Source organism: Camelina sativa, chromosome 18 (genome assembly GCF_030686135.1).
Source record: "Camelina sativa cultivar CO46 ecotype springtype chromosome 18, ASM3068613v1".
Taxonomy (NCBI): Eukaryota; Viridiplantae; Streptophyta; class Magnoliopsida; order Brassicales; family Brassicaceae; genus Camelina; species Camelina sativa.
This window is the reverse complement of record NC_141897.1, coordinates 14,741,047-14,765,795: the sequence shown is the minus strand read 5'-3', so window position 1 is coordinate 14,765,795 and position 24,749 is coordinate 14,741,047. Positions and strand designations below refer to the sequence as shown.

Sequence of the window (24,749 nt, the reverse complement as noted above, 5' to 3'; positions counted from 1 at the left end):
AACACCACTTTTTGAGCTTTGACACGATCCCCGAGACATCTTGTCTCCAAAAAGTCCTCTTGAATTGCCCAAATCCTGCCTGTTTCTAAAACAAATAACACATGTTAGTTCAAAGTAAAAGAGCTTCAAGAACCAAGAAACCAACATCTGGACCAAGAATGTTCCCTGAGAATGTCTTTCTTCTGTTCCAAGAAGCCATCAAACCTGCAAGGCTGCAACTTCAAGCTAAGGAAACCAGTGTAGTGTAGACAGGAGGACCCAGCTTTAAGGAAACAGTTGAGCAATTGAATATACCACATATAATCTATTGGATCAATAACAATCCATTTTGTAGTTTACTTCTATTTGTTATTGTAATATATTACACGCTCTTATACAATTGGAGGTAGCATCAGTCCAGAAGTGCATTCACATAGACTGGTTTCTACCTTCAGAGAAGGAAGCCTCCAAAATGTTTTACGACCGCCAGGACTCTGCAAATATCAGAGCTTTATTTATCACACAATAGCAAATGAACAAAAGCTACTCTAGAGTCTCTTCCTCTTGCAAAGTCTGTTGCAAGAATGCCTCCTATTTACAGCAGAACAACGATTCTAAATGTGTGGTAGTGAGTGAAACTTAAAGACAAGGATGTAGCCGAATCCGTTTATCTTATGCTGGAAAACCTGAGCTCGAAATGGAAGTGCTCATTACTTTTAGGTAAACCTATCATGACATCTGGAGAAGATTGTTCACTGTGACAGCAGCGGAATTTGTTCTTTGCAGGTCCTAAAAGAAAATTGAATCGTAGTAGGCTTTAATATGAAGTCAAAATAATATTACAAGTAACACAATTTGGCATGTCGAAGCATTAATCACTTGCGCAAACAAGTGAACAACAAATGGCCATTAGGTTCAGGAAAATTGAGCCCATCAGTTTCTCGATGAAAATTATGAATCACATATACATATATGCATATGTTATCCTTTCATTTTGATGCAGAAATGACCTACCAATTCAGCCAGAAATAGTGCTTGCTCATCAAAGTACCGACTGCGGATCTAATATTTACCTGGAAAATTATTTCATCAGGCACATGTGGCAGGACTTCTCTCACTGTCTCGACCATAGCTAGTATATTCGCCATGCTATTTTCTGTACGAGAGACAGTTCGCAGATGCAGACCACCTGTTCTTCCATCACCAGCAGGAGGAACATTTGTAGACGGAATCGATGATACTTGCGAAGGATTCATTGGCCAGAGACCCCAAGTAGCATCGTCAAGTGCATTCTGAGCATAACCTTCCCCAACAGATGCAAGATGTCTCACCATCATTTGAACCTGCCCCAGTCCAACGGATCTGGAGCCTGCAGAGGGACCCGCGACATCAACACCCTGATCTGACCATGTTTGTAGCCAGCTTGAGTTCAGTCCTGAATTCCTACATGGCATGAGAAAAAGGTGATTTTAAGTAAGCCAACCTTTAGTTAGAAACCCATAGGGACACAAGCTTGGTTCTCTCAAAAACCAACGATTACTTGCTATCAAAAGAACCAAATATAATTAGACAATACATAGTATTTTAGCCAGACAAAATCACAGGAAGTGGATGATGTTGTTATGGACACACTGTTACTTTAATGCACTTATGAAGAAAACAATGAACCCAACCTCCAAGGATCACTTTCAGTGGAATTTGGCGTCTCGGTTGAAAACATCCCAGTGGTTCGTGCATGCACAGAACTGTTTTGTCTCTCAAATTGACGGGCTAACTGTTCATCTCTTAAGACTTCTTCTCTGCTAGGATTCGCCTCATTCTCAGTTCTACCAACAAAAAGTGGCTTACGACATGTAGGACAAGAGTAAACCTCATTTAGACCCTGATCCAACCTGGGTCAAAATATCATTGTGATTAACAGTTCTCACAGAATCGTAACAGCACAAAGGTGGCAGCATAAAAGAGCTAGCATACCATGATCGCAGGCATCCAAGATGAAAAAGGTGGTTGCAGTGAAGTCTTTTAGCCTTAGCCATTGGTTCCTATCATTCGTAATAATCAAAGACTGGTTAGCTACTGAAAAATGCAACGACGCTAATAAATATCTAGCAGAAGCATACCCGACATATGGCACATTCGTCATCATATGCCCGCAGCTCTTCCGAAGTTGCATCAGGCAGAGCTGCATGAAGAGCACCTAAAGCTACTCGCAGTTTAATGTATCCTTTTATCCGTTTCAAAATTGCACTTAACAGGGCCTGGCAAAATCAGACGGGAAAACACACAAAGAACTCAATAATTAGATCTGTGCCTATTGAACAACCAGTAGAATGACACTTCTTACGAAGAAAGTCGATCAGGGGACTTACACGTATGTTGAGAAACAAAACTGCATCCACCATATGAAAGGCCATTCCATGGAGCCACCAGATGTAAAAATAATGACCAAGGGCCATTACCAAGGTAGCCATGTCTAGAAAGAAACCAAGATTCCGGTTAAGTAGGCCTTTCCATTCCAATAATGAGCCTATTAAAGGGTAAGAGGTCAAACTCAGTAATGTAAACATCAAATACGCCAAGGATAATCCAAGAGTCATGTGTGCAGTCTAACAGAAGATATAATTACAATCATACGCCAAAACAAGACAAACCTGCTGTCATAGAATCAAGAAACTTTGATCTGTGGCAATCTGAATTCTTGACTGCTAAGTGGTTGATCCACATATCAAGGAGTTGAAACCCGTGAATCAACAATGCCTGAAAAATTATCCATTATGCGATTAATAAAACCTCTATTTTCGTCAGGCATGGTTACAAAGAAGGGCAACATAAACAATGAATACAGCTAATCTTTACTCAAGTACCTGCAAGGTCTCAAAAGCTACACTGCATGGCTCAAAAAGTAACAACAAATACAGAGATGAACCAATTCTATTGTATATCATAAGGAAAGCTTTATCCTGCAAGATAGGACAAAAATCATTCAGAGAAGAACAAGCTCAGTCTTCAATCACTAGAACAGATATTCATACAACAGAGATCTGGTGTATGAATCAAAGATATCACTATTCTCCTAATTGAAATGCAGTCTAATAAACGTGAGAACTCTAGACACAACATCTCCTCCGCTCAATATAATAGTGCCTGGCATATGCGCCGTCAGAAGAGTCATATTTTGGAAGAAAAAAATGGGATGAAAAGGCCGCAACTGATCATTTCACATGGTTCCACAAAGTTTAGGAAATACCAGAACAAAACAGCAGAGAGAACCATGAACAGGGCTGAATAGACACGAAAGTATGTCCAAGGAGTAGAAGAAGGAGATGCATTCAATCGTTCAAGCCGATCTCTAGCCAAAGCTTGAAACATCTACACAACATTTCACTACTCATTAGGTGTCTCGAAGACCAAATTCAGCATTTTCTGATCATAAGTTAAGAAAGTCACACGAAAGTATGTCATACCTTAAGAGTACATAGAACAGTCAACCAGATTGTCCATAGGACCCCCTGAAATACTGTTGGTGGAACCACCAACGGCAGAAAAGTGCCCTAAACCCAGGAACAAAAAGGACTCTAGTTATTAACATAACAAAGGCAAACATCTACAAGATACAACAAACAGAATAGATATGCCAATCAAATAAAGTGGTGAAAATAGTTGTTATTCTACATTACTGCTTGTCAGTTTAAGTAGAATCTCGTCTACGTCCTTTTTTTGCAACAATTCAGATATTCAGTAAAGGAGACAAAGTAACAGAATATTCCAGATATAATATAAGTATGTAAGTGATAGAAGATGTGGATTGGTTTCGGTTGCAGTCTACTGTCTTTCATCAAAGTACAAACAACTACCTTGTAAATGATGTAATTGGCAAGTCTTTCCACCAGCTTTTTAGTTTCAATGGCATATAGATCCCCAAAAAACAAAGTCTGCAGGGAATTTAAAAAGCTATTAGATCCTCACAAAATGGTTGAAAGACATTTCCCGAAAAAGCTAGTCTACTATTACTCTCCAAGTATGGAGCTCCAACTACTAGATATATTTCATTCAAAGAAGTCATTTTAACTAGCGAAAAACTTAAGTCTTAACTCCTTCGCGTCAGAATTACTTGCTTCACACACCACAACTCACAGGTGCAAACTAAATTCTCATGCTGTTTCTAATAACCAAACTAAGAGCTGTAGATTGAACTCCATTCCAAGAAAAGACACACACCCCAACACACGCACATTCAAAGAAGACACTTGAAATTTCTATCTACGTAAGACAAAAGTTAAAAAAAACTCACTAATTTGTGGTTAGCCCACCCTGAATCAGAGTTTAAGAAAGACAACCAACCAAAATAACTTAATATGAAACCTTGTAAGTAAAGACGATGAGTTACACCTTGAGAGAAAGAAGAAGAAGAATGTAGACATTAAACACAAAACTTATCAGCAAGGCAATTGTAGACTTGTAGTGTGAGAAGCCAGAAGCAGCTCAAGCTCAGAATCTCCTAAAGAAACGTTCTTGGTAATCAAAACATCAGCTCTATGTCTATCAAGAGACAACTCACTCCAGATTTGTAAACCCACAAAGCTCAAAGCTGTTGTTGCCACAGAAATGTGCAGATATCTTATCCCCATTAGAAACTATTACAGCACCTTCTCACTCAGACTTAACCCACAGAAGTCTCATTTAAATCAAAATTAGCATGAAGTCCCTTACTCCCCTGCATCAACATGAAGCTTATGTAAGCAGGACAATTATAACGTCGGCTCCGGGAAGGTCAACCAGAGCAAAGTACAATTCACAAACATGATCCGCCAAGTTCACAAGATCGAGCAACTGAGAAACATAAACATAAAAATTACTAAAATCGAAGGAACTGAGGAATCAATTAACAAAAAAGGAGAGAGGTGAGCTGGGGGACAATGAAACGATTCAACGAACAAATCGAGGCCGATAAAAATCAAACAGGAAAGACAATGATGGAGTCTGCAGAGAGAGATTTCAATCAAACCTGAAAATATCTCTTCGTCGACGATTGTAAAATTCTCTTCAGAACCGGCAATTGCGTCCTCTTTCTCGAAAAAAAAAGAGCAAAAAAAATTTTGAGACGGCGCGGTGAATAAATAAAAAGTTACTTAAAATTTAATAACGACGACGAGGACGAAGGCTCGCCGTGTGCTATGGTCTCCAAAGTATGGCCACGGCTGTTCAAAGTAGTGTAGTTTATCTTTATCATTGATACATCATCTTACAATCTTAATCTGAGACCTTTATGAATGAAAAGAAATTGATTGATATTAGTAAACATGGATATCCAAACCAAAACCAATTGGCCATGAGTGGAGGGATCCATGTACTATTTATATTAGTCCCAAATATTGCCAAGTCTCGATGTGGGACAATTCTAATAATTGATTTTATCCTTTAGTTTGACAAGTTTACACAGACTCCACGGTTAGAATTGTTTGACCTCTATTTAGCACCCTCAAAGTTACATTTTATCAACAATTTGGTGCATCATGTACATGTTCGTGGCTCTGTTGCTTAGCATGTTTGAGTGATGATACATCAAAGTCTATAGAATAAGGAAGCAAAGTGCATTAATGCTTTTAAAATGTCCATTGAAGAAATGTAATTTTGCTTTGATTCACCAAGAAAAACGTAACTCTAGTCAACATTTATGTGACGAACATTGTTATGCTCATCCTCTTTAATCTTAGGAATCATCACTTTCAACACACCATTCTTCATCTCCGCTTTAATCTCATCAGTCTTGTAAACTTTCTCCGGTAACCCAATCCTACTCGTAAACCTCCGTCCCTCATCTCCAGAAACATCATCTCCTTCCTCTGTTTTACCTTCTCCTTTGATAACCAACGTGTTCTGTTCCAAAGCAAGTTTCACATCTTCTCTGCTAAGTCCAGGCATATCGATCCTTAGATGCAACGCGTCGTCTTTCTCCTTCACGTCCCAGCCACGTCTAACTCCTGAAGCTCCCATTCCACGCGTAGCTGCTGCTGACACCAAAGGGAATTCACTGATCTGGTCCATGAAATTTAGCATCTGGCTCAAGCTTCTCGTCGGAATCAACGGATCCAACATGTCTGTGTCAAACAAACGTACCAATTTTTTCAGATTCTACCGATCTCCACGAGAGATCAATCACAAACATGTATCAGATCGGGAAATTATAAAGCGAAATTGGACGGAGGAGACGATTTACCTGAGAAGAAATCGCCGCCGCGGCGAGAAACATGTCGGTTTGAGCGATGGTTCCTTTCGTCACCGTGTTCATAGTTTCTGACGGCGTTGGTGTTGAAGAGGCGAGAAGAAGCAGCCGCCGGACGAACTGCTCTTATGGAGCGAGGGACGACGGTAGAAGAGAGAAGTCTCCTGAGAGCTATAGACGATGATGACGCCATTTTTGCAGATTAGAAGAAGAATAAGCGAGTGATTAGATATTTTTTTGACTCTTTGATCGGAAAAAAAGTTGTTACAGAAAGGCTTTATATATAGTGAAGGAGACGAAGAAGGTGCTGGAGAGTGGTGAGTTTTACTCAAGGATGGATGGTTCTAGAAGTGCGTGGTCTCCAAGTAAAATTATCTCTAACGGCCCATTACTTTTGGTTTGGGCCCAGATTTGTGAATTTATCTTCGGTTTGTGTAGATTGAGGATTTGTAGTACCGAATGCAAACCGAAATTTAAAGTCGGTTTAGATCGATTTGGTTTAGTTTCAACTTACAGTGTCTCTGCGAAATCAGAGGATCTTCTTCTCTTTCGACATTGATCTTCGAAGTTGAAAAGAGTCTTAAAAGGAATCGGAGTGAGTGATCTCCGATCAGGATGATGCTGGATTTAGGTCCATTCTCAGATGAGAAGTTCGATGCGAAGCGTTGGGTTAACTCGTCGTGCCAAGCGCGTCACCCGCAGGATTCGCTCGAGAAACATCTTGTGGATCTGGAAATGAAGCTCCAGATTGCCTCCGAGGAGATCGGAGCTTCTCTTGAAGAGCAGAGCGGAGGCGCTCTCCTTCGTGTTCCTCGCGCCACACGCGACGTGTTGCGTCTCCGTGATGATGCCGTGTCTCTGCGTGGTTCTGTTGCTGGAATCCTCCAGAAGCTCAAGAAGGTACGCATTTTTGCTTATTCTTTGGATTTTTTGATTCTGCACAACTCGTGATTTCGTTTGGAGATTTCAATCTCAGCTTTTGTTTGGATCCCTTCTCGCAAAATTAGATTAGATTATTAAATTAGATCACAAGTCATTATGCATTAATCATGGGCATTGATGATCTGATTCAGTCAGAATTGTGTGCATTTGAGTTGCGCAATGTAGTTGATTAAATCAACTTGATTTTGGGTGTTCTTCAAGCTTTACTATTATATTTCTATCTCAAAAGAGTATGGTAATACGCCTTCTTATCGAAATTGGTACTTTGCAGGCAGAGGGTTCTTCAGCAGAGTGTATAGCTACCCTTGCTAGAGTGGATAGTGTCAAACAGAGAATGGAGGCTGCCTACAAAACACTACAGGTCAGTATGCATAGTAATATTTTTATCCATCATGTGGACACTTGGGGTTGATCTGGAAATTGATCTTCGTTTTTCTGGTATATGGACAGGATGCTGATGGGTTAACTCAGTTAAGCTCGACGGTTGAGAGTGTTTTTAACAGTGGCGATCTTCCTCGTGCTGCAGAAACTCTTGCCAGCATGAGAAATTGTTTGTCTGCCGTTGGAGAGGTATTTTAATATCAGCTTCAGTACTTTATGGATTTAAGTCTGTTGTCATCGTCACTCTAACTCCAATTTTGATCAACAGGTTGCCGAATTTGCTAATGTTAGAAAGCAACTAGAGGTCTTGGAAGACAGGCTGGAGAAAATGGTGCAGCCACGTCTTACCGATGCATTAACATATCACAAGGTTTGAACCCATATATCTGCAAAACCTAACTAATGTAGGTTGTGGTATGTTGCTATTTATTGTTCTGAAAAGCCTTTCACCAAATTTGGCAGGTTGATGTCGTTCAAGATTTGCGAGGAATTCTAATCCGGATTGGGAGATTCAAGTCTATGGAATTGCAATATTCAGAAGTCCGTCTAAAGCCAATTAAGCAACTCTGGGAAGATTTTGACACAAAGCAAAGGGCCAACAAGCTTGCCAATGAGAGAAGTGAAAGTCAAAGGTTGTCTAGCGGTGATGAGTTTCAATTAACATCATCTCAGACATCATTTGCCAGTTGGCTGCCAAGCTTTTACGACGAAATGCTACTCTATCTTGAGCAGGAGTGGAAATGGTAAAATGTTTACTTTTTTTTTACAGTAGCTGCATATTTTTACCAGGCTCTTCCAGTGACAGTATGTCAGACCTTTATACCCAATCATGTGATTGCAGCTTAAGTATCAATCACTGTAGTACGTTTTTGCTTTCATGATTGTTCAGGTGTATGGTTGCCTTCCCTGATGACTACATGACTCTCGTCCCAAAGCTGTTGGTTGAGACCATGAGGGTACTGGGGGCTAGTTTTGTTTCTCGTGTTAACCTTGCAACAGGAGATGCTGTTCCTGAAACGAAAGCACTCGCCAAAGGTTGGATATGATGTCAGTACAGTTTGATTGTTAGGTTTCCTTCTTAGCCTAGTCCATTTACCCAGCTGGATTGGGATTGCGTTGTTTTTTTGGTTGTTCTACTGTACCATCCTCGTGCTTTAATAGATAGATCTAAGAGTGTCAGTTTCTCCTGCCTTTACATGAGCTAAAGTTTTTGGCTGTTCTTGTTAGTTTGTAATTTTTGTGCATAGTGGCAAATGTTATGAATATGTCGATATTCAAGAGAGTTGCAGGAAATCTGAACTTTCATTTAAAAAAACTTATTTGTAACATTTTTTTTTCATTTAGTGACTGAAATTTTTTCAGACAATTGACTATTATTTTAACTTGGTTTATATTTGTATTTTGTGTATTTAGGAAAATGCTGACAGTTCTGATGTTTAACTTGAACAGGTGTGATGGATCTATTATCTGGAGACTTGCCCAAGGGTATTAATATTCAGACTAAACATCTTGAGGCTCTGATTGAGCTGCACAACGTAACTGGTTCCTTTGCAAGAAATATACAGCACCTGTTTGCCGAATCTGAACTTAGGGTCTTAATAGATACGCTGAAGGCCGTTTACTCACCCTTTGAATCGTTTAAGCAAAAGTAAGTTTTCAAGTTGTGTACTTCTCTAGGATTTAGAGATTTTCTCATTTTATTGATGAGACTTATTTTGGGTATATGGCTCTTAAAGGCTGTTTGTGACATAAGAGTTTATCATTCTTTAGATATGGGAAGATGGAACGTGCTATTCTATCCTCTGAAATTGCAGTGGTGGATCTTAGAGGGGCTGTTACTCGTGGTGTTGGGGCTCAAGGAATCGAACTCAGCGAAACAGTACGTAGGATGGAAGAGTCTATTCCCCAAGTTCTTCTTCTTCTTGAAGCTGCGGTTGAAAGGTGTATCGGCTTCACTGGCGGCTCAGAGGCAGACGAGCTGATACTTGCGTTAGATGACATAATGTTGCAATATATTTCAATGCTTCAAGAAACACTCAAATCTTTGAGAGTTGTGTGTGGAGTGGATGGTACAGGTGATGGAGTTGGCTCAAAGAAAGAGGCAAGTGCAGAGAAAAGGGAGAGCTCTCGCAAGATGGATTTGACTTCAAATGAAGAATGGTCCATTGTCCAGGGAGCACTACAAATTCTTACTGTTGCTGATTGTCTCACGAGCAGGTCTTCTGTCTTTGAAGCCTCTTTGAGAGCCACTCTAGCTAGATTAAACTCCAGCTTGTCTATTTCATTATTTGGCACAAATTTGGATCAAAACCTATCACATTTGAAAAGTGAACAAACTGCTGGAGATTTGTCTATGGCTGGACGAGCTTCCCTGGATGTGGCAGCTATTCGGTTGGTTGATGTTCCGGAGAAGGCTCACAAACTGTTAAACCTGTTGGAGCAGGTACTGAAAAGCTGTAGTCTTGATTTAGAAAGTTTCTGAATTAACTATCCTTTTGTTTCCTTATTCCCTTGATTTGTTGCAGTCTAAAGATCCACGGTTCCACGCCCTGCCTTTGGCATCTCAGAGAGTTGCTGCATTTGCCGACACAGTCAACGAACTTGTCTATGATGTCCTTATCTCAAAAGTCAGGCAACGCCTGGGGGAAGTATCTCGCCTACCAATCTGGTCTTCCGTGGAGGAACAAACTGCTTTTCCTCTACCAAACTTCAGCTCGTACCCTCAGTCTTATGTTACAAGTGTAGGAGAATATCTTCTTACGTTGCCTCAGCAACTTGAGCCTCTAGCTGAAGGAATCTCAACCAATGGTGACTCAAACAACGAGGATGCCCAATTCTTTGCAACGGAGTGGATGTTCAAGGTAAGTCTAATTTATGCGTTAGTCAACCTCAGATTGCAATATGCTAAGACCTTATCCACTAATTTTTTTTAAAAAAAACAGGTAGCAGAAGGCGCAACCGCCCTGTACATGGACCAACTGAGAGGAATCCAATACATTTCAGACCGAGGAGCACAACAACTCTCTGTAGATATAGAGTACTTGAGCAATGTGCTTTCGGCTCTGTCCATGCCAGTTCCGCCAGTTCTTGCAACTTTTCAGACGTGTTTGGCTACACCGAGAGATGAGCTCAAGGATGTGATGAAATCAGAAGCTGGTAGTGAACTCGATTTCCCTACAGCTAATCTTGTTTGTAAGATGCGTCGTATCAGTTTCGATTAGCCTACGAGACTTTGCTAACAAATCGGTTCGTCCATTGTCATATTGTATTGTTTGTGAACTTTTGATAAAATATAAGAAGACAAGTTTCAAAATTTGTAGTAAATGCTTTCTTAATTGCATCAAAAACCACTAGACCAAGATCCAAGAGCCAACAGTAGTTGGTGTCTAGTAGAATACTCAGAATTCACCGCTGAAATATTCATGGTTACGTAGTTTTCGTGTTTTCTAGAAAACTATTGTTTAGAAAATGGCTTCCACTAGACATTGCGTGGAGAAAAAGAGAAAGATCTGAGAGACCAGCCGTTTCAGTTAGACCAAATCATAGTGGAAATGGCTTCCACTAAACATTGCGTGAGATGAGAGGAAGAGCCAAAACTGGTTCCTTGGTATACGAATAACAATGTCTGTAGCTGTCATATAATCCGGTTGTTTCAAAGTATAGAACAACCAAATTTGTATGTGGAGCTAGGTGAAGTTGTAGCTGTCATTTTTCTGATATATAAATTTATTTATTTTTTATCTATAATATTATATTTAGAATGTTTCATAAAATATAATGTTTTTGTAGAATGTTTTGTAGTATAAACGCTTAATCGTATAGGATCCCATTAGGCGTTCTAAGTGGTGCCTCCGGTTGACAATCTCAAAGCAAGAAGATTTGTGCTGTTAAAGAGCTTATTAAGGACAATAAATGAAGTAGCTCATCAAGGAGCTTTATTCAAATGAAAGACAAAGATAGGAAAGAACTTAAGGTTGTGACCAAAAGCAAAACAATACTATTAGATTTGATATTTCATAAAATTGAAGAGAGAGATTTTTTTTTTGAGACAACTCTCAAAGTTACGGTCCAAATTTCTCATTACATGACTATACATATATGAATCTCATTTTGTTAAGAACCTTAGTTATGTCAAGGGCTTAGACTTGTCTTTCTTGTGGACTCTAATCTTTGTTGAACATTTCCTTTAAGAGATGATTTTTTTTTTTCGTTGAAAGTGATCTTGTTATATTGATGATTGAATAAAGTCACAGTACAATTGGTTTTCTAGCCATTTAGACGGTGAAAAACAGTTTGAGTAAAAGATAGAAGAACTACAACCATATTTTGCAAGCAAATGAGCAACATTATTACAGCCTCTTTTTGTGAAACTAAACTGGACTTCCTGAAATTTCTTTGCCCATTCTCGAATGTCTTGTATAATATTTTCCAAGGAAATGTCAATGTCTTTGTTGTTCAAAATTTTGGTTAGAATCTCATAATCCCCTTCAAAACAAACAAAAGTAATTCCTTTTATCCATGTTTGTTGTACCGCCGTTAAAAGCGCATTTGCTTCCGCTTCTAAAGGTGAAGATGTTATCCCAAGAACCGAAGATCCCCATCCATTTGTTGTTCCAGTCTTGTCTCGTAGAATCCATCCCGCTTTTGCCGTGGAAGAAAGTTGATTATATGTCGCATCATAGTTACATTTAAGCATAGTTGTTGTTGGACGTTTCCATGATTTATTCGAAATCAAATGCAGTTGTGATTGGTGATGATGTGTTTGAGGATTATGAATTTGCCAATCGGAGACATCTCCTTTGGCTCTAAGAATAATTGTTATTGGTTTGTCTTGTATAGCATTGAAAGTAAAATTGTTCTGAGACTTCCAAATGTGTCAAAGTAACCAAAAGGGAAGTTGTTTTGTACTTTCTGGGAGGTTTTGGATGTAACTCGAATCCAAAAAAGTGGCAATATATTGTTCACTAGTGAACATTGGTGAGAGTAACAAGTGTATTGTAATATTAGAAAGATCCCATATTTCTTTAGCTTGTGGACATTGAAAAAAGTTGTGATCTATTGTCTCATCTGCTTTGAAGCATCTTGGACAAATGGGATCTAAGTTCATACCTCGAGTATTTAATCTAGTGATAGACGGGAGAGCTTGAGAAAGGATACGCCAGAAAAAGTGTTTTATCTTTGGCAATATCTTTAGGCGCCAAATCTTTGTTTTGAGACACACTGAGCTATGAGGAATTGCAGGTGGTGCTAAATTGTTTGCAGGATGATGCATATTAAGCCAGTATCCAGAATGAACATAGTATTCACCTGATTTATTATAATGCCAAATAAGTTTGTCTTGTAAAGCTGTTTTGGCTAAATATATTTTGTGGATCTCTTGATGATCAGGGATAGCGATATGTTCTGATAACTTTTCTTGTGACCATGTACGGTAGGCTCCTGAATCAGATATTAATTGTGCAATGTGCATATCATTTCCTTGATGTATGATCGTTAAGGGTCTTGGCGGATGTGTCGAGATGACATTATCTATGTTCACACAAGTCGTATTACCATCCCCAATGATGAATCTTGAGCCTTTTTTGATGAGCTCCAAACCTTCCAAGAAAGAAGATCAACCATAAGATTGATTGACTCGTTTTTTGGCATCTAAGATTGAGGAGTCTCTATAAGATCTAGCTTTCATAATTTTTGCAAAGAGGCTTTCTATATATTTGTATAAATGTCATGCTTGTTTTGCTAGAAGAGCATCATTAAACTTTGCTAAGTTTTTGAATCCCAATCCTCCTTCCTTTTTTGAATACTGCAGTTGTTCCCATGCTATCCATGGTATACCTCTTTCAGCATTTCCTTTTTCCCACCAGAATCTTTGTAGTACAGCATCAATCTCTGATACAATCGCCATAGGTAGTTTAAAACATGTAATTGAGTAAACTAGCATTGCTAAAGCTACATTTTCAACATTATTTCTTTTCCTCTGTAGACAATTTCATTGTGCTCCAACATGCAGTTCTTTGTTTCACTCGGTCAACAATGTTGGAGAACATTTCTGTCTTTTTTTTGCCAAACTGTTCAGGAAGTCCCAAATATTTGCCACCTCCACCGTGATTTGATATCTCCATAATCTTTTTTAATCTGTTATGAGTGTGATCGTGAAATCGTGATCCAAAAGTGATGACAGATTTTGATGTGTTGATTTTTTGGCCTGAATAGTATTCATATACATCAAAATCTTCTTTGATCGCTTTACAGTTCCAAGAATTAGCCTGGCAGAAGAATAGGGAGTCGTGTGCAAATTGTAGATGAGTGATGGCCGGTACTCCATTTCCAATCTTAATTCCACGGATTTCACCAGACTGAACTCTTGTTTTGATCAAATGACTCATTATATCCGCACAAAGAATGAATAAGTACGGTGAAAGTGGACCACCTTGACGAATTCCTCTTTCAAGAATGATCATTCCGTGTGGTGTACCATTGATAAGCATAGAGTAGCTTACTTATCGTACCAAACCCATTATCCAATGTATCCATTTTTCAGAAAAACCAAACAGATGCATTGTTACTTCCAAGAAGTTCTATTCTACTCTATCGTAGGCCTTAGTAACATCTGGTTTAATAGCCATGTAGTTTTCTGATACTCTTTTTCTTGCTTTTAGAGAGTGCATCACCTCATGTGCTATCATAACGTTATCCGTTATCAATCTTCCTGGTATAAATGCCGCCTGAGTATCTGATATTATGTTGTCTAAATGTGACTTAAGGCGGTTTACTAGGCATTTTGAGATGATTTTGTACAAAACATTACATAGGGCTATTGGTCGAAAATCAGATAAATATTTGGTGAATCTACTTTTGGTATCATGCAGATATTAGTATGATTTAGACTTGATTTCAAGTAGGAAGTATCAAAGAAATCTTTCACCTCTTGTATGATATCTTTACCAATAGTACTCCAGTAATGTTTATAAAAACGAGATGTCATCCCATCGGGTCTTGGTGCTTTGTCATCACTGATTGAGGTTAAAGCCTCGTAGATTTCCTCTGTACTTAACTCCTTAGTGAGCTCCTCATTTATTTCTGCAGTAACTGTTGGGGGGAAGTCGCCAAAATCCAAAGGTGAAACTGGTATTCTGCTTGTTTTGTAAGCATTTGTGAAATACTCTTGAGCATGTCTCCCTATTTCATGATCGCCCTGATATATATTGTCCTCTGAATCTAGAACAGAGGAAATATAATTCTTAGTATATCTTGTTTTTGTACTTGCATGGAAATATGTTGTGTTAAGATCACCATTATTGAGCCATTGATTTCTACTCTTCTTCTGCCAATAGTATTCCTCATCACGGTAAGCTTTGTTTAACTCATTTTGTAACCAAGAAATGTTTCGTCTAACAGGTGTGTGAAGGCTCTCCATTGCTTTGTTTAAGGTGAACTGGAAGTGGTCAATTCTCTTTGTAGCATTTAAATTTGCACTATGTTTACTCCTCGCCATAGCTTTGCGACAGGCTGAGATTTGGTCACAAATAGTATAGTGGTTTCTCTGTTTGCAGGAATTCCAACTCTCTGCAACCACCTCTTCGAAGTTCTCAATTTGAGTTAGTCGTTTATCAAAACTAAAAGGTTTATGAGGACAATTTTGTGGTGGAGTTATATTTGTGAGTATTGGCTTATGATCTGAGCCATTAAATTCAAGAAATTATGCATCAGCGTGTGGAAAACTTGCATACCACTCAGAGTTTATCATCACTCTGTCCAAACGACATTTGGTTGTGTAATTCCTTCTTTCTCTCACCCATGAAAACCTATCTCCCTTATGTTTTAAGTCTTTCAGATCACAGACAGTTCTCATGTGTTTAAAATCCCTGAAGGTCCATTCCTCTCTTTGTGGACCACCTATCTTTTCATCATTGCTGATTATCTCATTAAAATCCCATGTAAGCATCCAAGGCCCCGATCTACTCTCTCTCACATCTTCTAGACATTGCCAGAACTCACTTCGTCTAGATGGAACCAGGTTTCCATAGACATCAGACAAATAAAAACTTATCCTATTAAAGTTAACATGGACATCAATGATTCGTTGATCTTGATATAGTTTGGTCAACGAAACATTGTTAGTCCACATCATTGCTAAACCACCACTCCTACCAAGTGGGGTTCTGTTATTACATTGTTAAATCCTAAAACAGAAGCAAAATCAGTCACAACATAACATCTATTTAGAGTTTCACATAGAAATAAAACATGTGGTTTTAGAATACGACATAAACATTTTAAACGAAATTGTGTCAGTGGCGAAAAAATGCCTTAACAGTTCCATGAGATGACTCTCATGGAGGTACTGGGGGTATCGGGCCTCCCGTGCCTCCGTCCAAAGCTGTACCACTACAAGATGCCTCTGGCTCTGCTCGTCCTCTCTTACGGATCTGATTCAGGACCGTCAAATCCTCTGCCTCCTCACATCGTTTATAATACAGTTCCATTGTTTCACGGTTCCTCTGTAGACCATTCCTTGAAGAACAAGCTCCAGGGGTGAATGTAACTTCAATATGATCATTGTGCATCAGATTCTTACCCTTGGCATGCTTTGTGAAAAGATAGTGTATTCTCTCAGCCGTTAAATATGTGTCTTCAAAAGCGCTTGGAGCCGAGTCATCTGACTCTGTAATGATGAATTCTTTGTTTGTAGGGACAGTCCGCAATCCTGGAATTTCTCCATCCGGTGCAATAGTCTGCAAAGTGTTAGTATCAGACTCATGATCATTGAAATCATTATCAGGATTGTTATAGTCATCACGATCATAGCCATCATTGCCACCATTGTCATCATCATTTGGATGCTCTTCAAATTCCAGTGGACATGACTTTTTGTCATGCTTCAAGGATCCACACGCAGAGCAAAAATTTCTGAGTCGCTCATAACGGAATTTAAGGATTGTGTTATCACCACTCCCGAACTGAAAGTTCCTTTGGAAACGTAATGGTGTGTCATAATTCCAGGTCACTTGAACTCTCACAATTTCCACAAGGTTGGCATTTTCATCAAATTCGATGTCTGCAACATGTCCTATTTGATCACCAATATAGTTTACCATGGCAGTGTTAAGAAACTAATTTGGAATGCCCCTTATTTGGATCCAAAAGGGGATGATCTTGATTTCCTCATCAGAGATGTTAGGATACCATCGGTGTACCGCAATCATTCAGTCATTAAAGGCCCATGGGCCACGGTGCAGAACCAGATTAAGCGCTTCTTCAGTCTGGAAAATGACAATGGCTTTGCCTTCACTGAGTATACGTCTGCGGCAAGCATCCGCAGAACCCCAGATTCTGGGCAACTGATCCACAATTGCTCGTAGATTTTGTTTCTTCTCATTCACCACCAATACAATTAAAGAGAAATGATTCTCATCATTTGGTTTGCCACATAATTCAGAAGGTAACACGATAGGGGTATCAGAGATTCCCAAGTCGAGATTCTGTAAAGATTTTCGAATGTAGTCACTCATGGCCGCAGTAGTTGGACGTGTTTGTGAAAGTAAGACAAGAACGAGGGAGACGGTTTTGGAGACAAAGAGACAAAATCCGGCCAATATATAAGGTTGTATCCATGGCGGTTTTCCACGGCAGTTATCCCACGTCAAACACGAGATCAAATAACTGCTAACACAAACATATCGCAGAGGGAAAACATCAAATCCAAACTTATAACTGTCGAAACTTGTCGGAAAAACAATCCAAGATAGAGAAAGAGAAAGAAAACGGCGATAGTGGTTAACAAACCAAAAATCGCCTTCTTGATCGCCTATAGAGAGAAAAGGCGTCATGAGAGTCTTTTACATATGGTTGTCGCCTTTAAGAGATGGTTTATATTTAATAGAAATCTAATAAATAAAAATTATTTTCCAAAATGGTAATTTAATTAACAGACGAACTTAATAACTTATGCATTTTTGCCAAAACAAATTTAATGTTTAATAAGACATAAAACACACGAATCTGTTTTGACTTCGCCAATTTAATTATGATATTAGTCAATTTTATTTTTTATTTAATTAAATGTTCAAAATCGTTATTTTGTCAAAACAACGTTATTTCCTTATGTCAAAATTAGGACAAAGTCGTGTTTCTTCCTTCCTGAATCTCTAATTTCCATTTTGATTTCATATTTCTCTCTCCTTCGATTTGATTATTTTTTCCACAAGTTTGTTATTAGAATGACCGTTTTTCCAAATTAAATTTGATTATCCAATATAATATTATGATTTCTTTATTTATTAAAAACTTCTATCTAATAAAAAAACTTCCAATTTTTTTTGTTTAGATCATACTAAGTTCTTTTCTTCTCACTCTATTTTGTACATTTTTTAAAGTATTTGAATTTCTTACTAAATGTTATTTTCATTCATCTTCCTTCTTTTTTTATTCCATTTTTTGTACTTTATTTTTTTCTATCTTAAGTTTATATGTTATTGGAAGCAAAAAAACTAGAAATTAAAACAATACTATAAATTCGTAAAAACTAATATTCCAATACAACTAATACTAGGTGTTTTGAGTGTAAGAATACTTTATATTTTATGTGACTTATGTGTCTTACGGTTTAATAATAAAGTTCACGTTTATATTTAACATTGTGAATTCTAATATTAAAAACGACACTGTGATGAATCGGTTTCGATTAATGTATTAGAATTTGGGTATATTAATAACCCTCTTCCTTTCTCTTAATTATATTATATAAGTAATATATATACATATATATGTTATATGTATACATTATTAAGAGGTGCTATTACGAACATTCAAAGGTAACTGTATATATATGTAGCTGTTGAATCGTTACTGCAACGGTTGTGTTCTCATAATGTGAGAAACACTACCAAACCAAACACACACCAGAAAAAATAGATTATTGATCTTCTTTATCAAAGATTAAGTGAAAGCAATAAGGAGTAAGAGAAGATGGTTATTCTAAGAGTTTGCAAGGGTCCAAATGAAGAGGGTTATTCAAATGACCGATGAAGGGGGTTATTCAAACTCTTGCGAACAGTTTAAAAATAAAAAAAGAAACTCTGAGTTTGGAACCTCAATTAGCATAACTGTTTAGCTAACAAAGCCGAATTAAAATTATTGACATTCCTAAGACTCAATCCGCCCAACTATTTACTTGAACATAATTTCTCACAAGCTAATCAATGCATATCCATTGTCGACAATTTGTACTCCACTAGTAATTCGCTACTGTACTACTAAATTTGGATGTGATTTTTTTTGGTATGCGAAAACAAGACATCACAAACGTCTAAACAGCGGTTGCTACCGATTTAATCATCGCCTCTTTCTCCTTTTGATAGCAACTTTGCTGACCAGCCATTTATCCGACTTTTTAAGACACAATTTAGTTGTTTATATAAAAATAGATGTTCATACAATTAATTAATATAATATCATATTTAAATCAATTATAAAGTCAATTATTGATTCTAAATGACAGAATTAGTAATTTAATGTTAGAGTTATTATATTTTTATATACGTCGTAAAATTATTTTTATATTTTAAAAATTGTATATAATTTTAGTTTTCTAATAATTAGTTTTTTTTTTAATTTATGAAAGTAAAAAGTTTATACTTACCCATGTCAAAATTTCAAATCAATCAAATTGACACACTTGAGAACCAATATTTATAGAATAAGATTGTTTGATGCAAAAATATATATGAACTAATTATTATATAATACAGTATACGACGATAGACGCCCTTTTTCTTCGTGGCGAACGAAACCCTAATCATCACTCCTCCTCCTCCTCCTCCATCATCCTCCAAATTGGATTCTGCCAATTGCCTGTTCTCTCTTCAATTTGATTCAGTTCGATTTCTTCGTATCCCACCATGGATGCTCAGCGAGCTCTGTTAGACGAACTTATGGGAGCAGGTGAATGAATCATCCAAGAGCAAAAAAAAATCTAGTTTCAGTTTTTTATCCCCGAAATTGAGCTCTCCAAAGCTTTTAATCTATGGTTTCCATGTGAATAATTTGGTGATTTTTTTTTTTTTAATGTTTGCAGCTCGTAATCTGACAGACGAAGAGAGAAGAGGGTTCAAGGAGGTTAAGTGGGACGATAGAGAGGTCTGTGCATTCTATATGGTTCGATTTTGTCCTCATGACCTCTTCGTTAACACTCGAAGCGATCTTGGTTAGTCACACTATTTGTAAATTTGTATGATATGCTTTTTCTTCATGTTAGATTCTTAGCTTCATTGTTTGTCTCTGTTTCTCTTTCAGGAGCGTGCTCGAGAATTCATGATCCAAAGTTGAAAGAGAGGTGAGGCTCCATTGAGATCTTCGTTATGTTTGATTCTGATTAATTACAAATCTGTATCGATTCGTGTGACATTAATATACCTACATTTGAATAAGCAATTGCTCAAATAGACCATTTACTGTAGTGCTCTACTTCTAAAAGCATGTGTGGCTATCTTGCATATATATATATATATATGTCCATCAATGTTATACGTAGAGGTTACAATTAGGCCTACCTCAGAGCGCAGTTTTACGCATTTATATCAAAAAGTTTTGATTTTTTTTGTTTCTTCTTCTGTTTCAGCTTCGAAAACTCTCCAAGGCATGATTCCTATGTGCCTAAATTCGAGGCTGAGCTTGCACAGTTTTGCGAGAAGTTGGTATGTAATGCTTGTCATTTCTATTAGTTTTTTTTTCGTGAGAATCGAGTCTTCTGTACACTAAGATTGGAATTGGTTACAGGTGAATGATCTTGATAGGAAGGTCAGGCGTGGACGTGAACGCCTTGCACAAGAGGTTGAGCCGCCTCCACCACCGTCTCTATCTGCAGAAAAAGCTGAACAATTGTCTGTTTTGGAGGAAAAAGTTAAGAACCTTTTGGAACAAGTGGAAGCACTTGGTGAAGAGGGCAAAGTGGATGAAGCTGAAGCGCTAATGAGAAAGGTACTATTTGTTTACCATGCTGTTGAGTTCTAAAGAAGCTCTAGAAAATGAGTTTCCAAGTTTTGACTAGTCATACTAAATCGTGGAATATGACTTGATTCCTCCCTGTTTCAGTTACACCCTTAGTGGCACCTAAATATGATTAAAAATTTAGTGTACTGAGTGCTTAACTTTCAATAACTTTTGTAGGTGGAAGCGCTTAATGCTGAGAAGACAGTCTTGTTACAACGACCAACTGATAAGGTACTTGCTATGGCACAAGAGAAGAAGATGGCACTGTGTGAGGTTTGTGGATCATTCCTTGTGGCTAATGATGCTGTAGAAAGGACGCAGTCTCATGTCACTGGAAAACAACATGTTGGCTATGGCTTGGTCCGGGAGTTTCTTGCTGAACAAAAAGTAAGTCTCTAAATTAATACTGGAGTCTTGTCTCATTTAAGCTGCTTTTTGGAAGATGGAGATAGTGATACTTTTTTTTCTTTCTTTTCTTTTCCAGGCTGCTAAAGATAAAGGAAAGGAAGAAGAAAAGCTAGTCAGAGGAAAAGAAGTAGATGATAAGAGGAAATCAAGGGAAAAGGAAAGCGAGAGTAAGAGGAGTGGGTCTAGTGATAGAGATAGATACCGTGATCGGGATCGGGACAGAGATGGTGATAGACACAGAGACCGTGGTAGGGATCATAGAAAGCCTTATGACAGGAGATCGAGAAGTGGGAGAGAGGGTCGTGATCGAAGCAGGTCACGATCTCCTCATGGAAGGTCTGGTCACAGAAGAGTGTCAAGAAGCCCCATTCGCCAGTACTAGTTGGAGACCCTCATGGAAGGTCTAGCCACAGAAGGGTGTAGAAAATCCCATTTGCCACCACTAGTTTGAGATAAATGTGTTGTCGCTATGTCTTGGGGCCAAGGAACTTTGCAATTAATGAGGTAGACATTGTGACATCCCCCTTAGTTTCATGAGCATGTGTTTTGTTTTGGAACTTCCTTGTTTAAAAATTTATGGATAAAAATTGTCTTTCTACCCGGTTCACAGCTATTCTAAGAGTTTGAGACCTTACCCCTTCATCGGTTATTTGTTAAGAGGTCAAAAGCGTTGAGGTAGGTATAACCATATAACCTTTACATTTTCATTGTATTTCACAACGTTTGGGATGCTATAGCCTCTTTTTATTTCGTCGGTTGGTACCCATTTCTAGTTTGATATACTTTTCTGATTGAAAAGACTACAGAATAGGGAATATTGGGCTTGAATGACACAGATACTATTTGAGGTAACAAATATATGACTAGAAGTCATCCTTTTACTAGAAGTTGGTTTCAGTTTTGAGTTTGAATAATCTTTGGCTTTGGGGTTAGGTATAATTGTTACATTTCTTGGAACATTTGGTTGCAAAAAAAAAGCTTTCAATAAAGGAATCTCTGCGAACCCAGGAAACACATTGGATGGGTCGGCTTGATATTTTGATTTGTATCGGCTATCGGGTAAACTCCCACACAGCTGTTTATGAACTTTTTGATAAATCTTTTCCAAATTCAAGTGGTGGATGGTTATAATAAAACAGTAGGTAAGGAATTCTCTGGTGGGAGCAAGAACAGTATCGATGGTTTGTGTTGAGGTCCCAAGAACAAGGTCTGTGTTGATGGTTTTGGCCTATCTCAAAGCTAGTTGGCCTTTGTGTAAAACCTGGATAAACCTTTTCATATAAACATTACAAATGTCTTTTTCCTTTTCTGATTTCTGTCTTTGATTCAAATAAAAACCTCAGCTTGTTTGTGAATGAATACCTTGTTTTGGGGGTTCTTGGTTTTGCAGCTACACAAAGCTTTCTCATATTTGGTAAGCAAACTCGTAAGACTGTAAATGTAAATGTGTGATGAACGACTTTTGTCTACTACCAATCTTAGATTAAGTCCAACAGTGAAAGAAAATAACAGAACGTGATAAATCCATGTAAAAGACACAAAATCTATGTAATATTAGACGATTCAGTCGGGATCAGATTTTTTAAAAATCACGTTTTTATAGCCCAAGTTTGGTTATCATAGAAACAAACAGCCTATCCGCCGCTTCCTTCATTCATATATGGTCTCACTTTAATAACTTTTACGTAGGCAACCTGAAACCAAATAATTTTTTTAGACTAAACAATGACCAAACCAAATCATTTATTTCGGTTTTTCGAGTTATGGTTTTTTGCCCACCCCTTTTTAACTCTGCCCAAGAGAGATTGCTCTTAAACCCCTAAACTAGATCCTACGGTAGGTCAATCAATAATAACACACAATCTTTGAAATTTAATGGATATGGAAGACGACTCCGATCCAATCCCGATTGACATCATTCTCGAGATACTATCGAGATCATCTGCCAAGTCCATCGCTAGGTTTGGTCTCGCATCCAAGTTCTGCGCGTCCATACTTAGCCGTCCAGATTTCACCGAGTTGTTCTTGACTAAGTCTTCGAGTCGGCCACGTCTCTTATTCGCAGTCCGAGAAGATTCCCGTAACTTGTGGTTGTACTCATCGCCTCAGCCTCACAATCTAGATAAGAACGATCCTTCTCTTATAGTAGCAGCCGATTTTCATATGCAGTTACCAATTGCATACATTGACGAAAAGGAAGTGTCTGACCCTGTTTCTAGCTTACTATATTTCCCTAGAATGCAAATCTCAGAGGATGAGAGAGATGATTTGCCGGTGATATGTAACCCTAGCACAGGACAGTACGCGAGATTACCTCAAATGAAAAGGAAGAACCATTCGAGAAGCCTTTTAGGGTATGATCCGATTAGCAAACAGTTCAAGGTACTGGCCGTAACCAAAAATCGTCATGGAGAGGGATATATCCTGACATTAGGAACTGGAAGAATGTCATGGAGGAAGGTCCAACTTCGAGTGAACCATTATCCTAAAAGTCGAGGAGGGATATGCATTAATGGGGTTTTGTATTACCTAGCTGCTGGCTACCAAAACATTGAGAAAATAGCTTGTTTTGATGTTAGGTCTGAGAAGCTTAGGTTTCTTGATGAAGACTCTACTACCGAGAGCATATTCAGTTGTTCTTCTCGCAGCAGAAAACTGATTAATTACAAGGGTAAATTAGGCGTGACCAGTTTGGTCCGAATCAGGAACTACGGTCAACAATTTACTAGAATCCGGTTGCGGTTGTGGATTCTTGAGGATGTCCAGAAACAGGAATGGCTGCATCGTGAATACCATTTGCTCGAGAATTTGGCTTTGAAGGTCGTATGTCCGTTGTTGGAGTGACTGCTTATGGTGAAGTTATTCTGTCCCTGGACTATCCATATATTAAACCCTTCTTTGTGTTCTACTTCAATCCCGAAAGAAACACTCTGGAACAAGTTGTAATCCAAGGTTTAGTAGCGCCTGAAATTAATAGTATAGTTTACACCTTTGTAGACTATGCAGAAGATTACAGGTTTATATAACACAGAGTCTAGCCATTTTCGCCTGCCTGTAAATGTGACCTTCCGTCTACAGGTGAGTGAGTCCATCATTTTGTTGGCTTATTATTATTTTTTTTTTCCAGGTTTTATCAATCTCGATGTTACTTACATGATATCAAGATAATATTTTATATTAGTTGCGTTTTTATAAAACATCCTTAATTCGTAATGATATTGCGTTTTTATAATGTTTTTTTTTTTAAGACATCTATAGAAAGATTCTTGTCTCTCGGCATTCTTCGTCTACTTAAACAAAATTATTTGCTTGAGTTGCTGTTTTGATACCACAGAGAAAAAAACTCCTGCTAAAACTAAATGTTTGAGTTGCAATTAATCATTCATGAAAGATCCTAGCTATATCTTAATTCAGTTAATGCTGTTTACGGGTTCTAATTTCTTGCATGATACTAATAATTAGTGTGTCTGATTCTTTATCGTTCTAAGCTATTTCAGGTTACGTGGTTGACAAACATAAGTATTACATATGACCGGCCACCACAATTTAAGCAAAGTTTGTAGTACTCGTACTTATTTATCCTACTCATAGTTCTCTCTTTGGAGCTTAGCTAGTAGCCTAGTAACTACCGCATCCTATCACTTTGAAACTAGTTGTCTAAGTCGGTTAAGCCTGCTTAAGTATAAAATCCAACTGAGCTTCTTCGCGTATGGGATTAGAGGAAAGCTCCGTAGACCGAAAATGCAAATACATGCATGCATGTGATCAAGTGACTCCAGAGCTTAATATTTTTTTCGAGATTAAATGTTAGTTAACGAAATATTTA

General features: G+C 38.0%; 4 protein-coding genes and 2 pseudogenes across 33 annotated transcripts; 3 read left to right on the top strand and 3 right to left on the bottom strand.

The window, feature by feature from the left end:
- Positions 1 to 263: 263 nt before the first annotated feature.
- Positions 264 to 5,125, bottom strand: LOC104761140 (E3 ubiquitin protein ligase RIN3-like; annotated as a pseudogene). The gene is made up of 13 exons (XR_015588204.1): positions 4,985 to 5,125; positions 4,369 to 4,693; positions 3,834 to 3,911; positions 3,444 to 3,530; positions 3,211 to 3,348; positions 2,844 to 2,939; positions 2,631 to 2,736; positions 2,349 to 2,506; positions 2,100 to 2,237; positions 1,954 to 2,021; positions 1,653 to 1,871; positions 1,053 to 1,422; positions 264 to 768 (listed from the first exon to the last, which is right to left on the bottom strand). The product of XR_015588204.1 is annotated as an E3 ubiquitin protein ligase RIN3-like (transcript).
- Positions 5,126 to 5,556: 431 nt separating this feature from the next.
- LOC104761141 (23.5 kDa heat shock protein, mitochondrial) lies at positions 5,557 to 6,522 on the bottom strand. The gene is made up of 2 exons (XM_010484176.3): positions 6,197 to 6,522; positions 5,557 to 6,077 (listed from the first exon to the last, which is right to left on the bottom strand). The coding sequence occupies exons 1-2, from the start codon at positions 6,393 to 6,395 to the stop codon at positions 5,641 to 5,643; spliced, it is 636 nt and encodes a 211-aa protein (XP_010482478.2). The 5' UTR covers positions 6,396 to 6,522; the 3' UTR covers positions 5,557 to 5,640.
- A 129-nt stretch (positions 6,523 to 6,651) lies between these two features.
- Positions 6,652 to 10,838, top strand: LOC104761139 (conserved oligomeric Golgi complex subunit 7). The gene is made up of 10 exons (XM_010484175.3): positions 6,652 to 7,102; positions 7,416 to 7,505; positions 7,595 to 7,714; positions 7,794 to 7,895; positions 7,988 to 8,268; positions 8,415 to 8,560; positions 8,975 to 9,173; positions 9,296 to 9,968; positions 10,051 to 10,386; positions 10,468 to 10,838. The coding sequence occupies exons 1-10, from the start codon at positions 6,818 to 6,820 to the stop codon at positions 10,744 to 10,746; spliced, it is 2,511 nt and encodes an 836-aa protein (XP_010482477.2). The 5' UTR covers positions 6,652 to 6,817; the 3' UTR covers positions 10,747 to 10,838.
- Positions 10,839 to 16,731: 5,893 nt separating this feature from the next.
- LOC147922921 (uncharacterized) lies at positions 16,732 to 17,037 on the bottom strand. The gene has a single exon (XM_087497840.1). The coding sequence runs from the start codon at positions 17,035 to 17,037 to the stop codon at positions 16,732 to 16,734; it is 306 nt and encodes a 101-aa protein (XP_087353966.1).
- A 2,153-nt stretch (positions 17,038 to 19,190) lies between these two features.
- LOC104761138 (uncharacterized) lies at positions 19,191 to 22,300 on the top strand. 29 transcript variants are annotated; one of them, XR_015588202.1, is made up of 11 exons: positions 19,191 to 19,468; positions 19,602 to 19,730; positions 19,820 to 19,859; positions 20,145 to 20,220; positions 20,303 to 20,503; positions 20,693 to 20,902; positions 21,000 to 21,427; positions 21,534 to 21,598; positions 21,730 to 21,771; positions 21,932 to 21,982; positions 22,066 to 22,300. XR_015588202.1 is itself a non-coding variant. In XM_010484173.3 (7 exons), the coding sequence occupies exons 1-7, from the start codon at positions 19,426 to 19,428 to the stop codon at positions 21,303 to 21,305; spliced, it is 1,005 nt and encodes a 334-aa protein (XP_010482475.1). In that variant the 5' UTR covers positions 19,191 to 19,425; the 3' UTR covers positions 21,306 to 21,565. The 29 variants fall into 29 exon arrangements, 1 of the variants encoding a protein (XP_010482475.1); XR_015588198.1 differs by having other exon boundaries at positions 22,063 to 22,300; XR_015588189.1 differs by having other exon boundaries at positions 21,857 to 21,982; positions 22,063 to 22,300.
- A 445-nt stretch (positions 22,301 to 22,745) lies between these two features.
- On the top strand, positions 22,746 to 24,120 carry LOC104763370 (putative F-box protein At5g52620 pseudogene; annotated as a pseudogene).
- Positions 24,121 to 24,749: the final 629 nt, after the last annotated feature.